This window comes from Octopus sinensis, linkage group LG10, assembly GCF_006345805.1.
Source record: "Octopus sinensis linkage group LG10, ASM634580v1, whole genome shotgun sequence".
NCBI lineage: Eukaryota > Metazoa > Mollusca > Cephalopoda > Octopoda > Octopodidae > Octopus > Octopus sinensis.
The window spans coordinates 65,235,354-65,253,281 of record NC_043006.1 but is presented as its reverse complement, the minus strand read 5'-3'; the positions used below and the strand labels follow the sequence as shown (position 1 = coordinate 65,253,281).

Below are 17,928 nucleotides of genomic sequence, written 5' to 3'. Positions count from 1 at the left end.
CTTCTTCAGGTGGTGTCCCAACATAGCCACAGTCTAAGGACTGAAACAAGTAAAAGATAAAAAATGTGAATTCTTCATATTACTTTAATTCAGATTCAAATTTTCTATCCCACCTCCCTGTGGGGAGATAGTTACCTCCTTTTGTGTTTATGGCCATCTAGAGGACACCACATATTTGAAACTATTTTTGCCTTTCATTAATAAAAAGTTGGCAGAGTGACAAAAAAATTCCACTAATATTTCTTTTTGCTAAAAGGTGGTGAGCTAGCAGAAACGTTAGCACGCCAGATGAAATGCTTAGTGATATTTCATCTGTCTTTATGTTCTGAGTTCAAATTCCACCAAGATCAACTTTGCCTTTCATCATTTTGGTGGGGTCGATAGATTAAGTACCAGTTGTGTAGTGGGGGTCATTCTCAAAAATTTCAAGCCTTGTGCCTAGAGTAGAAAAGAATATTGAGGGTAGGGTATTTGTCAATTTGAGAACCACTGCACTGGACAGTTCGTGTTTGGGACTGACCACATAAATATAGATGTTGAAAGATATGTAAATATTGCAAAATCCATCATCTCTAAAGATGAAATTAACCTTTAGCATGCTGAAGGCACATCATGTCACCATATAAGTTGTCTCCCTTCTCAGTGCAACACAGTATACCGTCAGCTACAGGGGAGAAAACTCATACAGCAACATGATGCATCTAAGCATATAAAGGTTACATATTGGGTAAACTGTAATTGTATAAAGACTGTATTTTCATATTGTATATATTTATGGTAAGTCACCTCTGGTTGAAGATACCTGCTTTTTCTACAGCCAGATGTCTATTCTTTTGCCAAACTTCACCTCTTTCCATGCAATGTAATATTTCTCCATTGTCAGACATGTTTTTCATGAAAGATCAGAAATGAAGGACACTGCATGATAATGGCACCCATTTACAACTATTCTCTTAGCTTCCATCTACCAAATCTACTCATAAGGCTTTGGCAGATATGAGCCATAGAGGAAAACGCTTGCCCAAAGTTGAATTTGAACTCAGGACATTGAGAATCAGAAGAAACAAGGATGATATTATTGATATCATTCATATGAATGCAGCTCTGTTCAACTCACTACTTCACCAGAAACAATTCAGGAAATGAATGTGAAATAAAAGAAAAAACAAGGAAAACACAATCGCACTAAAGATAGTGCTTCAGCATGGCCACAGCCTCTGGCTGAAACCAATAAAAGCAAAAGTCTGATTCATTTATACGAAAAGAATAAATATCTGTTGCTTTATTTTTATTCTTGTTTAAATTACACTTCAAATGGTTTTTGTGGAAAAAATATAACAACAGGAACACAAGCAAATAGGTGCAAATGTGTAGAATGAAAAATGTTACACTGATGTGAGAGACAAATGTTGAAAAGAGAGAGTGTATATTTCAGAAGCTACGTGTAAATACAATGTTGAAATTGTTCCTACTTTCACATTCAGTGAAATAAATGAAAATTGTTCCTGTTCTCACATTCAGTGAGTGTAATGTCATCCGACAGTCTAGAAGTGACTCTGTTTTAATATGTTCAATATTCTGCCACTCCTTGTTCCTCTTCATCCACAAATACTGTGTCAGCACCAGCCTCCTTGTAGTCTTCTTCCAGTGCAGCCATATTTTCTCGTGTCTCAAGAAATTCATCTAATGTCATGCCTTCAGAAATATACCAATGAACAAAAGCTTTTTTGCGAAACATTAAATCAAATTTGTAATCAAGACGTGCCCAGGCTTCACGAATTGCTGTTGTATTACTAAGCATGCAAACAGCTCGAATAGAATTCCCTATGTCACTACCAGGAACTGAAAATGGGGGTTGACTGTTGATGCCTATTTTGAATCCAGTCGGACACCAGTCAACAAAATGTATCTTGCTTGATCGCTTGATGTTTTGCAATGCATAATTAACCTTACTTGGGCAAACATCGCCTCTGTAGAGGAGGCAACATGCCATGTATTTACCAGATTGAGGTGAACAATTAACCATTTGATTGTGAGGTGCAAAACACTGGTTGGTTAAATGTTGAATGCTTACCACTGAGCGTAAAATATTCACGTCTGACATTAGTGGAGAGTAAGTGGCCAGGGGAAAGTGAATTCGAGGATAAGGTACCAGGTTGGTCTGAAATGCACTAAGGTTTACTTGAAGGGAACCTTCAAAACGTAGTGGGGTTGTAATTGAGCTGAGTACATGAGAAATGACCTGGTTCAGGTTTTTGTACATTGGACGTGAAACTTTAAGCTTGTTATGACAGATTTTATAAATAGCTTCATTGTCAAGAAGGAAACTGCAGTCGGAATGGTCCATAGTGCAGTGTGTGGTGAGCAGTGAGTTGTATGGTTCCACCATGCTTGTCGATAAATGAGGTGACGGGTAAACAATGAAATTAATCTTTGATTTCTTTGGAAAGAGCTGACTAAGAGCTTGTGCTAGGATTGCTGTGAAACCAGAACCGGTACCGCCACCTAAACTGTGAGAAATAAGGAAACCTGAAATGACAGCAATGTATATTGTCACTAGTGACAGAAATGATGTTCTTTATAGAAATACTGACATTGGAACATTGGTATATTGTCATTGTACTTGTTGTTTAGCCCCAGGTCAGCCTTGATCAAGCAGGTTTAGGATCAAAGACATTCAAATCTTGACCATTACACTGATTTTTGCCTTCTTTTTTCAGATAGCATATTCAAGATTATATTATCCAATGTGTTGGTCTTCCTTTTAAGACAGTAGGGTGTATTTTGAGGGGAAATTTGGTTGCTATTTATAGCTGTTTGAGGGACCACATAGAAGCTCCTTTGCTGTTTCATTAATCTACAGCGGATACAGGAGAAGTTCACCTTAGTACTGCAAGTTATTGAAACATTCAGCAATTACAGAATACCTCCACTACTTCCAGCAGTGAACTGTACTTCTCTACCTGACATATTGACCACGGGCTGGAATGTTAAGAGAAGAGTGTCATTACGATAGACACAGTACAATACAAGAGGAAGGTAAAACATCAAACAATTCTTTCTAAACAAACATTATCAACACTGGAGAAAGCAAACCAATGAGAGAGTCACTGTGTAGTCATTTGAGTTGCTGGATACAACAGCCAGTTCTTCCTCGGATCACACTGCACCCTACTGTCTTAGGGAGGGCACATTGGATAATGTTGTCCTGGATATGTTATGCCTGAATAAAAGACAGGATGGTCATGGCAGGTACATATGGCTATCCTAGACTAAACAACAACAACTCAATATACTATATAAACTCTATATCATATTTAAGATAAACTACATATATACCTGATATACATATACATACAGACATGTACACACACACACACGCATATATAAATATGTATATATACATATATATATATATATATATATATATATATTTCGTTTTGGGATTTGGTTTGCAAGATTCTTTATGTGAGTTTGTGTGTTGAAGCATATTTTGTTGTGTCTGGGCAGAGTCATTCTCCTTTAGTGCCTTATTATTTAACACACTCACCGGTAAAGTTTCCACTAATTTACTTATTTATATTTTCCTAAAAGAGTCAACGATTATTGAAAAAGTTGCAAGATGCAATGAAAATTTTAAGAAAAATAAATGAGTGGAAACTTTACCAGTGAGTGTGTTAGATAATAAGACACTAAAAGAGAATGACTCTCCAGACACAACAAAGTATATATATATATAATATGTATATATATATATGTATATATAATATACAGGCCCAGTCAAATCTGGTAGAAACACTGCCAGATTTGACTGGGCCTGATGAAGCCTTCTGGCTTCACAGACCCCAGTAGAACCGTCCAACCCATGCTAGCATGGAAAACGGACGCTAAATGATGATGATGATGATGATGATGATATATGTATATATAATATTAACATATATATATGACTAGAGCAGATAAGAGAGCTGAGGTGAGGGAGTGCATGTTTATTCCATTCTTATCTGCTCTGTTCATATGCATTCTCTCCGTTCCTGTATCTACTGGATTTTCAGAATCAAGCAAAGATTTATCCTCACCCCAACCACAGTCATTCTTGTTAATTAGATCGAGGTGGGGCTCTTATTGAGAAGGTCTATGATCAAAAACATTCCAACTTCAAACATCACTCCATATTTTCAGGCACTGTGTGTCTTGGATGACATTCTTCCAATGTCTTCCTTTCTTTAAAATGGTAGAGAATGATTTGAGGGAATTTAGCCACTATTTCCTGATAGTTGAGCAACTGCATAGGGGCTCCATCATTGGCTTTTAAAAATTTGCAAGATGCTGTCCTGAGACAGATTTAATCAGCCCTTGCTAGCAAGGAAAAATGGGTATAAGACGATGATGATGAGGGTGGGGTTGGTATATACTAAACTGATAAACAGAGACAGAGGGAGAGGGTCTCATCCACCTAGGAAAACAAGCCATCACCACTCCTCAAATGACACCCTTCAGTCTTAAAAGGAATGAAGAACACATTAATTAATGTAATCCTAGATACACTGTCTTCTGAAAGAAAATTGGCATTGTCATGATGGAAATGTTATTGGTCATTGGTCTTCTGGATCAAGACTGACCCGAATCTAAACAACAACAACTGCAACTAATACAATATTAGAAAATATTTTATTTTCCTTCTTTCTTTACTTCTTTTTTGATCCACGCCATCTTTCATATTTTCCATTGAATTTCTTCTATGAAGAAAATGGTTTTCAATTGTGAAGCTCTCTCCATAAATTTCTCCCTGTACATTGATCTTCGTTGGCTGTGCTGATGAGTATCAAAATAGCCATCTATGCATCATATTTAATGTATACACAGTTGATAGGCTGTCTACTGCAGTATTTAACCTGAAGTAATATCTCTTGTGGACTTGCTGTGTTAAAAACAATAAGTATCAAAGAGAAGCGAAAATTCCTCCCAAAAGCGACCAGTGAGAGCACCAGATGTATTTTGACCATTTTGGACCTTTTCAATGGTACATACTCACAGCCAGTCACATGCTCAGATGGAAAAATGAAGAAAAGTTTCACTGGTATTACAAATAGTTGCCCGGTTGATTAAAACTTTGGTATAAGCAACTGAGACAGTATCAGATTAAAATAGCCATCTATGTATAATAGTTAATGTATACACGCTGTTGATAGGCCAGTTACTGCAGTATTTGTCCTAAGACATTATCTCTTACGCACATGCTAAAAAAAAAACTATAGGTATCGTAAAAAGCAAGAGAGACAAAAACTCATCTAGCAAAAACACCAAAGGCATTTCAGCATTTTTAGGCCCTCAGCCATTCATATTTTCAGCTGAATAATCATCATCCCTGATACAGAGAAAAATAAGTAAAACACTCACTGTTTGATTAACTAAATTCATTGAAATTGTGTCTAAGTGACTAAATCAGCACAATGACTTTCCTGTATTTTTTAGGATACACAAAACTACATTATCTAATGGACCTTTTCCTTCTTTAAGGTGATATGATGTGATTTGAGGGATATTTTGCTGCTATTTCTAGCAGGTTGATCAAGCAGAAAGAAGATCCTCCACTGGCTCATCCTACAGTGGGAGATAATATCTCCCCCTGGTGTTATGACAACTGCCAGAATCCTGTATGAAATTATTACAATGGTTATTTATGAATGGCAGTGGGACAGTGTTTTGGCTGTAATTAATTAATTAATTCACTTAATTAGGGGGTTTAACACTTTGTATGTGGGAAGTGGATGCCTCCACTCAACTATGGCTTCCAAAGAAAAAAACTCTCCTTAAGCTGTGAGAAATGGAGACTCGCCACTGGCATGTTTTGCAAATGACAACTTTTTAGATTTTTTTAATTTTTTTCCCCCATGTTTCATCAAATATCTCTTTACAGAGGAAGAAACTTTAAGGGTGCTTATGAAAGCTGTATCTTCAGGAGACACTAAAAAAGTATTGCAGAAGCAGAAAATATCAACAATGACCATAAAATTTAATTATGCAGTCAAAGGGTTGATTTAAAATTCTTCTTCCCACAGCTGTAAAATCATTGCCAAAGCTGACAGTGGAGTTTGGCACGTGCTTTGGCTCACCAGCTCCTGTCAAGCTGTCTAACCCATGCCAGCATGTAAGACTGATGGTAGTAAGGATACACATGATCACACATTTTTGAGAGATGAAACGATTGATTATATCAATCTTCGCACTTGACTGGTTTTTATTTTATCAGCCCTGAAAGTATGAAAAATAAAGTCAACTGAACAGGGTTTGGAATCGGTATGCCAATGATTACACTTTGTAACACTAATCGCACTGGTTTCACTACATAAGTAATTCATCCTTCAGATGCTGTTGTAAAGGAGTTATTCTTCTATTCTTTTATTTAACTGTGGCCATGCTGGAGCACCGCCTTTAGTCAAAACGATTGACTCCCCAGGGCTTATTCTTTGTAAGCCTGATACTTATGCTATCAGTCTCTGTTGCTGAATTGCTAAGTTATGGGGACGTAAACACAGCAACATCCGTTGCCAAGTGGTGGTTGTGGTGGGACAAATACACACGCACATACAAATATATATATATATGATGGGCTTCATTCAGTTTCCATCTACCAAAATCCACTCGAAAGGCTTTAGTAGAAGATATATGCCTAAGGTGCCACGCAGCGGGACTGAACCTGGAACCATGTGGTTGGTAAGTAAGCTATTTATCACACAGCCACATCTGTGCCTATTGCTTGTTTGAAAATTTTTTTTCCCATCAAATTTCTCCTATTGCTTACAGCAGGTTTACACTTTGATTCAATGCTAGGACTTGTGGTTTTCTAACCAGGAAATCCTTTGTGAACAACTAAATTTTTGGCAGAATAAGTAATAGCATCAGCAAAAATCCATGAAAACAACTGCTAGATTTTTGACTGATAGCATTATCACAGATGTGTCCAATAAGATATATTGTAGAGAGCATTAGAAAAAGACCAGATCTACAAAGAAAGATGGGGACAAACCAGAACAAAGAAACAGGTAGGAGAACAGAGAACAGACACAGTCATGTGTCATGTCAGCGCTGTTCAAATTCTGCTGTTGTCTGACAACCAGAAATGTCAACCTAAAATTCTGCAACCAGTAGTGTAGCTGGTGGGGTGTGTGGCACTTTGGGGTATGCCATATAAATCTGTATAAGCTTGAGTAATGGTGGGGTAGAGAGGGGAGGTTGAGTCAAGGGTTGCCCTAGGTTGTATATGTTTTACATACACCACTTTTTGCAACAATTGAACTGCTACTAAAAATCTCCCATGCATACTTTGGCTGGGGACACTAACATTCATTCACTCACCCTCTCTCTGCTTATCTCACTCATTCACACATAATCACAAAAGCTGTCCAACCAAGGTGATACTATGAACAGAACTTTCTGATATTATTCTGTTGTTTTTCATTGGACCATCATGTCTAATACAAGCTTTAAGCAATAAACATATGATGAATTATCAACAACACTTTTCCTTTCATCTCATTCTTAATATCGTAACACATTCATTTCATCTTATTGTTAAATGTTTAAATAAAATAAACAGGGTAGAATTAAAGAGCTGCAGATACTTATGGATACTTACGTAGGATCTCAATTTTACAGAGAAGTGCAAGGTTTTGAGTGTAACAACTACATGCTAACAATTTAGCTCTTTTGATCCCAGCCTGACTGAAACCGCCTCTGACTCTAGAGTACAAATGTCTTTTTTTCAAAAGTTCTGAATTAAAATCTTCCACCAAACCTTAGTCACAATTTATGTTCCTAACACTAGCTTAATTAATAACTAAATTATTTTACTAAATTCTTTGCTATATTTAAAATCAATTGAAAGAAACGCAAAGCATCTCAACAGAAATATGGTAACAAAAGGGTTAAAATATATAACAGAGAAACAATTCTTAACCCTTTTGATACCAACCCAACTGAAACTGCCTGTGGCTCTGTAGTGCAAATGTCTTGTTTTGAAAAGTTCTGAATTAAAATTGGAAAAAAAACCAAAAAACAAAAGAGCTATACACATGCATACACACACACACATACATATGCGCGCGCACACACACACACACACACACACTCACACTCACACATACACATGTAACTGTTTAGCCCAAAGTGACCCTTGCTTTTGCTGAGATATAATCAGAGACATTTTAGCTGTGACCATTCCATCATTTGTTCAGACATAGTATATCTAGGAATACATTACCTGATGTGTTCTTTGATTTTTTTTTTTAAGGTGGTAAGGTATGACTTATGGGAGATTTGGCTGTGAAATCTTGCAAGATAAGTCAACTATGCAGAGGCTCTCTCATTGACTCAACAAGAAAATCTTTGCTGATCAGTTATTTAGTCTTCATTTAACTATCATCTGTGTGTGTGTAGCAGCTACATGGTCCCAGATGTGTGAGCAGCAAATTTGGCATATAAGCAAAACACATACACTACAGATCTGTGACCAATAACGTTTACATTACAAGAGCTGCTTTTAATTTGTAATTTAATAATCAATAATAATATATTTAAAATTATCCAGAGATGTCTCACAACTCATCATCAATCCCTGGACATTATTTTCTTAAGCCCTCAGATCCCTTGGGCCAGTTACCTGGTTTTCATAACATGTGAGTGACCAGAATCCCAATGCTTCTCTTGAACAGAGTATCAATCTGTCATTTACAACTGGGACAACAATGAAATGAAGAGTTTTGCTCTAGAGCACAACACACCACCCAGTCTGGAAATAGAAACCATGATCTTGCAACAATGAATACAACACTATAACCACTTGTTTACATGCCTTCACACCTTACAATTGATCTTTTTATAATATAGCTAGCATTATCAACAGATACCTCACAACTGCTGTTGTATATGATCTGATAATACAATTAGAATTACAGACAGATATTTTGTAACTGATTTTGTAATTAATATAGTTAAAATTATCAACAGATACCTTGTAACTGATCGCAGTCTTCAGCAAGTTTTTCTATTCTCTCAACAGCAACCTCTAACGCTTCTCGGCCAACCCCATAGTAGCCACGGGCAAAGTTATTGGCAGCATCTTCTTTCCCAGACAGAAAAGTGTTTGGATGAAAGAGGCTCTTGAATTTTCCGGAACGTACAACATCTGAAATCATGATGGCATGGTAAAAAAAAAAATAGACAGAAGATTACAAAAAAGAAAATGTTAATAATAAAAAGAAATAATATTAGGAGACAAGAGTATCGACCATGTTTTGAGTGAGTGCTGTATACTAACACAAAAAGAGTACAAAAGGAGTACAGGCACAGACACAGGCATGACTGTATAGGCAAAAGAGTACATTGGGATGTCAGCCAAGTATGCGGCTTCAAAACAACTGAAATGTGGTGTGAATAAGAACCAAAGGCTATGATAGAAGATGAGAATTACAAGAGCTTGTGGGACTTCATTATAAAGACTGACTGTACTATTGAAGCAATATGACCAGACATGATAATAGAGGACCTTCATAGCTATTCCATGTTTAAAAAAATACCATTATGTCATTATGTTTTATTAATTAGCTCTTCAACCAGCCGGCCCTGATATACTACATGTGTCATGCTCAAACTGGTCATAGCTGGCCTCTCACACTTACATTGCAATGTTATTCTGAAAATAAACAACCACATCATCGAGATCTCAAAGCTGCAAAATAATTAAGGATTAATACAAAACAATTTGGAATAAATAAGTATTACATTTGACAGATTAATCTGAATAATAGAGATTAAATGTTATTAGGAATTGTATCAAAAAATTGTTAAGATATTTGGTGTGTTGTACAAGCATAAGCAATTTATTCTTTTATTCTTTTATTTGTTTCAGTCATTTGACTGCAGCCATGCAGGAGCACCGCCTTTAGTTGAACAAATCGACCCCAGGACTTATTCTTTGTAAGCCTAGTAGTTATATCAGTCTCTTTTGCCGAGCTGCTAAGTTACAGGGACATAAACACACCAGCATCAGTTATCAAGCAGTGGGTGGGGGGGGGACAAACACAGACACACAAACATATACATACTTATATATACACAACAGGCTCCTTTCAGTTTCTGCCTATCAAATCCACTCAGAAGGCTTTGGTCAGCCTGAGACTATAGGAGAAGACACTTGCCCAGGGTGACACGCAGTGGGACTGAACCTGGAACCGTGTAGTTCGTAAGCAAGCTTCTTACCACACAGCCACTCCTGCTATTGCTCATAAATTTTAATAAGAAAATTTTATGTGGATCCCCAAGGGCCATATGCTGAGAACCCCTTCTAGGTGATGCCTCAGCATGGTCACAGTCAAATGACTGAAACAAGTAAAAAAACAAATGAAAAATAATCACACAAAAAATAAAACATAAATAAAAAAAACAAAATAAGAAAATACTCAATACAGTAGAAAGTCATTAATTATTTTATATTATATTAGTTAATGTCATTTGGTTATATTGTGTTCATTAATGATCAATATTGTGTATTCACTTGCTGCTTAGCAATTACTGATTATTGATATACTCAACAATAAAACAATGATTTATTTTATGAGACACAAAAATGGAGACATGGCTGTGTGGTTTAGAAGTTTGCTTTGCTTCTATAAGATTTCAGGTTCAGTCTCATTGCGGGGCACCCTGGGCAATCCATAAGCTGACTAATGCCTTGTGAGTGCATTTGGTAGATGGAAACTGTATATATGTGTATGTTTATATATTCTTTTATTCTTTTATTTATTTCAGTCATTTGACTGCGGCCATGCTGGAGCACCGCCTTTAATTGAATAAATCAACCCCAGGACTTATTCTTTGTAAGCCTAGTACTTATTCTATCAGTCTCTTTTGCTAAATCGCTAAGTTATGGGGTATGTAAAAGGTGCTCAGAGTTATTGTTAGTAAGATGGTTAATAATTTTATGGGTGTCTGCCAAGTCAGCTGCCAGACGTCGGAGTTTCAATGTGTCCATGCCCAAGGAAGTAAGGCGTTCAGAATACGGCAAATGCCTGATGGAGGGTATTCTCTTGGTTGCACGTCGCTGAACGATTTCCAGACGATTAATATCCTGGGTAAGATAGGGATTCCAGACCGGTAATGCAAACTCCAGGTGAGGCCACACCATAGCTATATAAAGTCTCCAATAGATAGCCGGAGAGCGGCTCACAAAGGACTTGGTAAGTGATGCCAAGACACCCTCAACCTTCTTGGCACTTTCAGCAATCTGTTTTGTCCAATGCAAATTGCTGTTGACAATAATGCCCAGGTCACGTTCACAAGAAGACTTTTTGTGGAGGGAGTAAGTAGACGCTGGGTTTTTCCTCCCAAAATGCATGGTGGTACATTTGTCCACAGCCAGCTTGAGTTGCCAGTTCATGATCCATTGCTGCATTGTGTCCAAGTGTTAAGTATGATAGAGGAAAAAACATCAGTGTCTCATTACGGAGGGAGGTAGTACTTGGTTCATACACAATATATAGGAGTGATTGGGAGTAGTTGGGAAGGTAAAAATGATAATGATAAGGTGCCAGAGCAAACTCTCAGATACAGGAAGGTGAGCATATAGGAACAAATAGTGTAAGGTAATGTATCCTATGCTTTAACAACTATGCCAATTTGCTGCCTAATAAATCAAACCAAAGACAATCAGTAAGTCGTTAATAAATGAGTTAATCATCTGAACATAATTTCACATAACATTTCGTTACATACCAATTACGGTTGGTTCAAGGTCAATAAACATAGCACGAGGAACAATTAAAGATTTCTCTGTTTCGTAAAATATTGAGTCAAGACGATTGTTTTTGTGCTCGTGAAAACAGTTACATTTTAGTCTGCCATCAGGCTCAACTCCATGTTCAAGACAATACAATTCCCAACAGGATTCAGCAAACTGAACGCCAGCTTGTCCAATATTGATGCTCACAATTTCTCCCTGAAACATCAAACAATAAAACAAAATATTATTATATATTATATATACGTATTTTCATACACACACACACACACACACACACACACACGGTTGAATGAATAAATGTCTAAAGTTAAATTTGGTTTGGTGTTTCTTTTTGTCAGTGTTTTTAACAGCTAAAATTTTTTTCAGATGTCCAGTTAAAATTTCATCAATATGGATTACCTTGATGTTGTGCTGATTATTATTAATTTTAATATTATATATATATATATATATATATATATATAATATATATATATATATATATATATATATATATATATATCTATATATCTGTATGTGTATATGAATATATATATGTGTATTTGTATGTTTATGCAATTGAAACAATTGTTGGATTTTTAAAGTGTCAACTGAAATAAAGATATGATTTTCATCATACATATCGATTGTTATATATATGTATATATATATATAAACAATATCAAACACACATACACAATGTATACATTTTGCTAGTTCATGTCATGGGTAGGCTGCACTGATAGGCATAAAAGAATATATTCTCATTAATTTGCCTGGTGCACCAGAATGTAGAAATACTTGAGTTGGTGTCTGAAGGTGTAGTAAACCAACAGTGTATGAGAAACCTTGGTCCCTCATTCACTGTGGGTTTACTACATGGTAAGGGTGGTAATTAATATATAAAACCTGCCACTCTACTGAGTCGGATATCTTGCACTTTGCTTGTCTCTGAGATTCTTGGTAGTGCTAGTGAGAGTTGTCGTGGAATTGTGCAATCTGCACTCAACTTAGAACACTTGCATGGACTGAGACTCCTGTCAGTGATTGTCATGCTCATCTAACGAGCAGACAGCCATCATGTATTTTATGTGTGTGTGTGTGTGTGTGTGTGTGTATCATCATCATCGTTTAACATCCACCTTCCATACTGGCATGGGTAGGAACACACGAATATGTGTATATGTAATATATTTATAGACATGTATATGTTATATATATATAAACAATATCAAACACACATACACAATGTATACATTTTGCTAGTTCATGTCATGGGTAGGCTGCACTGATAGGCATAAAAGAATATATTCTCATTAATTTGCCTGGTGCACCAGAATGTAGAAATACTTGAGTTGGTGTCTGAAGGTGTAGTAAACCAACAGTGTATGAGAAACCTTGGTCCCTCATTCACTGTGGGTTTACTACATGGTAAGGGTGGTAATTAATATATAAAACCTGCCACTCTACTGAGTCGGATATCTTGCACTTTGCTTGTCTCTGAGATTCTTGGTAGTGCTAGTGAGAGTTGTCGTGGAATTGTGCAATCTGCACTCAACTTAGAACACTTGCATGGACTGAGACTCCTGTCAGTGATTGTCATGCTCATCTAACGAGCAGACAGCCATCATGTATTTTATGTGTGTGTGTGTGTGTGTGTGTGTATCATCATCATCGTTTAACATCCACCTTCCATACTGGCATGGGTAGGAACACACGAATATGTGTATATGTAAATATATTTATAGACATGTATATGTATATATATATATATATATATAATATATATATATATATATATATATAGAGAGAGAGAGAGAGAGAGAGAGAGAGATAGATAGATATAGATATATATAGACACGTATTCATGTGTGTGTGTGTGCGTGTGTGTATGCCATGGAATCTCCCTAAAACTAGACAGCAGTTTGTAAGCATTGTCTTAGCCTAAACAGGTTACCTATAAAGAAAACCAAATGATACCAAAGTAAGCAATCCTCATAAACTTTGAATCCACAAGCATTTTCCACTTTACAAGGACAATGCAAAATAGCATGAGTAAGGTATAAGAAATTCCCTATACAGTGTAGCTCTTACTCTTTTACTCTTTTACTTGTTTCAGTCATTTGACTGTGGCCATGCTGGAGCACCGCCTTTAATCGAACAACTCGACCCCGGGACTTATTCTTTTGTAAGCCCAGTACTTATTCTATCGGCCTCTTTTGCCGAACTGCTAAGTGACGGGGACATAAACACACCAGCATCGGTTGTCAAGCAATGCTAGGGGGACAAACACAGACACACAAACACACACATGCATATAAATACATATATATGAGGGGCTTCTTTCAGTTTCCGTCTACCAAATCCACTCACAAGGCTTTGGTCGGCCCAAGGCTATAGTAGAAGACACTTGCCCAAGGTGCCACGCAGTGGGACTGAACCCGGAACCATGTGGTTGGTAAACAAGCTACTTACCACACAGCCACTATGTATTCCCATCATCAGCTAGCCAAACAGATATCACTGTAGTTTCAACACCCAGGCAATATCATTCAATTTGGCAGTGTCTACAGCATTAAAAATATAAATATTGCCTGGGAATCCATCAGCTTATATATATAAACATATATATATACATTTGTGTGTGCGTGTGTGTGCATATTTATCTATATATGCAAATTAATTACTATATTTATATAGTAATTGATATACAGATAAATTATCGTTCATTTTGTAGTTGTGAGAAATTTGGGTGGGAATAGCAAAAGCGAGCCCTTTTCAGCTGATTTTCATGGCTTTAATGCATGGGGAATGCTGATGGTGGAGGTTCCATATCTTTTGGGATTCAACTGAACTTCACTTGTGCCAGTACTGTGATGAAATGCACCCAGTGCACCCTGTAAAGTAGTTAAGACAGAAAGGACAGCTAGGTCTTAGAAATCAAACACAAAATGAAACATATAAGTAATACATGGTTCCCTGACTCCCACTAGAAGAATATAGTATGCTTGAGTAAGAGCTGATTTGAACTCTGATGACCTGTCCATCTCATGGATGGATAGCAGATATAAAACGAAGATGATAGTGGTGGTGGTGATGATGATGATGATGATGATGATGATGATGATGACGACAACGACGACAATGATGACAATAGTAATGGTGATATGTATATGAGTGAAAAATAATATTTCATCTGATAGCGCCAAAATTTGCAAAATCATTGGGTTAGGCACCAAGGACATTCTAAATAGTAATTTCAAAATGTTACAAACTGGAATTATATAGGGTTGGCTCTTTTGAAACCACTCAAAGGTGAAAAATTTGATAAATTCAATACGATTTACTCAGCATCTTCAACAGCTTCCAAATTAACACCTCAGGATATTGTATTTTCTATTAGATGTAACTTTAAATTTTGGGATGAATATCTTACCAATTGTACTGTAATCCTAATTAAAATTTCATGTACATGAATAAGAAATCTCTACTCTCTTACCACTTCAAAATCTAGTTGAAAACATATGCAAAAGAATCTCTCATTTATCATTGAGTAAATAAATATTTGAATATTACAATAAAGTTGTAAAGAAAAGCTGATCCATTGATAAAACCTTCAGCCATTACAATAATGCTCTGAAGAATAACAGATTCCTTGATAAGTTTCACTTTAGTCCCAAGCTCTTTGGATGTTAAACTAGCAATTCCCAATCAACCACATATATAGCTAATTACTTAATAGCAAAGATAAAAAGAATTATGCAATTACTTAGGAGTAATATGAAAAATATTTTGCCAAATTAGCAAATTAAGTATGTCAAGCCTCCTCAAACAAAACTACATTGAAGTCAGTCTACATATATTTATTTAATAATATTGACACTACTATAAAGCACTAAAGAAGATTGACTGGTAAAACTTTCAAAGGCTGCTGCAATAATCACACTTCATCTTTTTGAAGCAAAAGACAAAAAAGGGAAATGTTACAGTCTATTTAAACTAATGATAATTTTAGTATGTTTTTGGATATCCTGAGCTAACATAAACAACAACAATAATAATGGTTTCTGATTTAGGCGCAGAGCCAGCAGTTTTGAGGGGAGCTGTTTCACCAATTCCGTCAGCCCTACTATTTGACAAATAATTTGTTTTATTGACTCTGAAAGTATAGCCTTGATTGGATTTGAACTCAGGATGTTAAGATCCAGAACAAATTCTGCTAAGCATTTTCCTGACTCTATCAATTCTACCAATCCCTACTTCTGGTCAAAACATAAGGTGCTTGTCAAGTAGTTTATTACATTGTCTCAATGAGGGGAAAACTATTTTAATCTTCAAAGTACAACAAAGCCAAAGACAAAAAGTAGAAAAAAAAAACCCAAACCATAACCTGTCTCCCAACACTCTACAAAGCCTTAACTGCAGTAATATTGTGGAGCGTAAACAAATACCTTGTAGGAATAATCTGCATTATTTAAGGGTGAGTGGGAGCAGCAGGAAAGAAGATAGAGACAGTAGTGACAAAATACTGACATAAATTGCTTCAGATTTACTCTCTCCCTGCCTAATTAAGCACCATATTGCATACTATAACATGCCGTGTTGCAGGGTTGAAGCAGTTTATATGAACTACTAGAAATAATAGCTGAAGCTCCCTTTTTCTTTTCTTACCCAGGTGGCTTAATTAATAGATGAAATGACTGGATAAAGTAGTATAACAGAAAAGATGATAAATCTGTGTAATTTGGGAAAAGAAAAGACGTCATCATTATCATCACCATCACAATCATCATTATCATCACCATCACAATCATCATCATCATCACCATCACAATCATCATCACCATTATCATCATCATCATCATCATCATCATTTAACATCCATTTTCCATGTTAGCATTGTTTGAACAGTTTCAGAGGACTGTTCCTAGCTCTACAGGGTTGGCATGGTTTCTACACCCTAGGAAAGGATAACAGACAAAAAAATAAGATAAAATAAAGAATTCTATGAAATTATTAATTATTTTGTAGTCATGTTGTAAAAAGTAGGATTCTAAAATAACACCACTTACGGTCATCAAGAGTTAATAAATATCGAAACTGCTAATTAATTTATTTCGAAACTTCTCTTCGAAACTCAACGAAAAAATCAAACTTTTTATTTAAGTTTGTTCTGTCTGCGAAATCATTGTTATTCATTTCAGAAATGGCTGGGTTGTCTGTCAGACTGACAGACTGTATGACATCACAAAGATGACAGCATTTTATGATGACAATGCTGTTTTGTTGTTTCCCTGCCAACACTTCCTCCATGAGGAAATCTCATCTGATGATGTCATTCGTCATTCTTATGACATCATCAGATAACGTTTAGTGGGAAATGACATTATAAGCATTCAGAGTATCAAGCTCATCTTGCTTCAGACATTTTGACTGTGGCCATGCTGAGGCACCACCTTGAGGGTATTAGTCAAACAAATTAACCCCAGGACATTTTTCTTTTTAAACCTGGTATTTATTCTATTAGTCTCTTTTTCTGAACTGCTAAGTAAACACACCAACAGTGATTTTCAAGTGGTGGGGTGGGGAGAAAACACATACACAAAGATACACACATAGATATATATGTATATACTATGGGCCTCTTTCAGTTTCTGTCTACCAAACCCACTGACAAGGCTTTGGTCAGCTCGAAGCTATAGTAGATCCCAGAATCATGTGATTGGGAAATAAGCTTCTTACCACACAACCACGCCTGCACCTATATTTTTTATTTTTTTTAATAAATATTTAAAATTTCTTTTTATTATTTTATATTTTATATTTAAATATTTTATATTTAAAATTTAAAATTTTAAAAATATTTTATATTTAAAATTTAAAATTTATTTTTTTATAGATATATTTTTAGGTGAGTGAAGAGTGTGACCTAGTGGATCGGGTGTTGCACTCATGATTGCTAGATGGTTGGTTCGATTCCCAGATTGGGTGGTGCATTGTGTTTTTGACCAAAACATTTCGTTTTACATTACTCTGTAGGCGGGAGATTAGCAGAATCAGTGCATTGGCAGAAATGATTTATGGTATATCTTCTGGCTCCCCATATTCTGAGTTCAAATCCCACCTGTCTGAAGAATGCAAAGGAAACC

At 36.1% G+C, this 17,928-nt stretch overlaps 1 protein-coding gene across 1 annotated transcript; it reads right to left on the bottom strand.

Annotated features, from left to right (window-relative positions):
• Positions 1-1,256: 1,256 nt before the first annotated feature.
• LOC115216825 (tubulin alpha-4 chain-like) lies at positions 1,257-17,095 on the bottom strand. Its single transcript, XM_036506740.1, has 4 exons — positions 16,852-17,095; positions 11,773-11,995; positions 9,014-9,187; positions 1,257-2,529 (listed from the first exon to the last, which is right to left on the bottom strand). The coding sequence occupies exons 1-4, from the start codon at positions 16,855-16,857 to the stop codon at positions 1,571-1,573; spliced, it is 1,362 nt and encodes a 453-aa protein (XP_036362633.1). The 5' UTR covers positions 16,858-17,095; the 3' UTR covers positions 1,257-1,570.
• Positions 17,096-17,928: the final 833 nt, after the last annotated feature.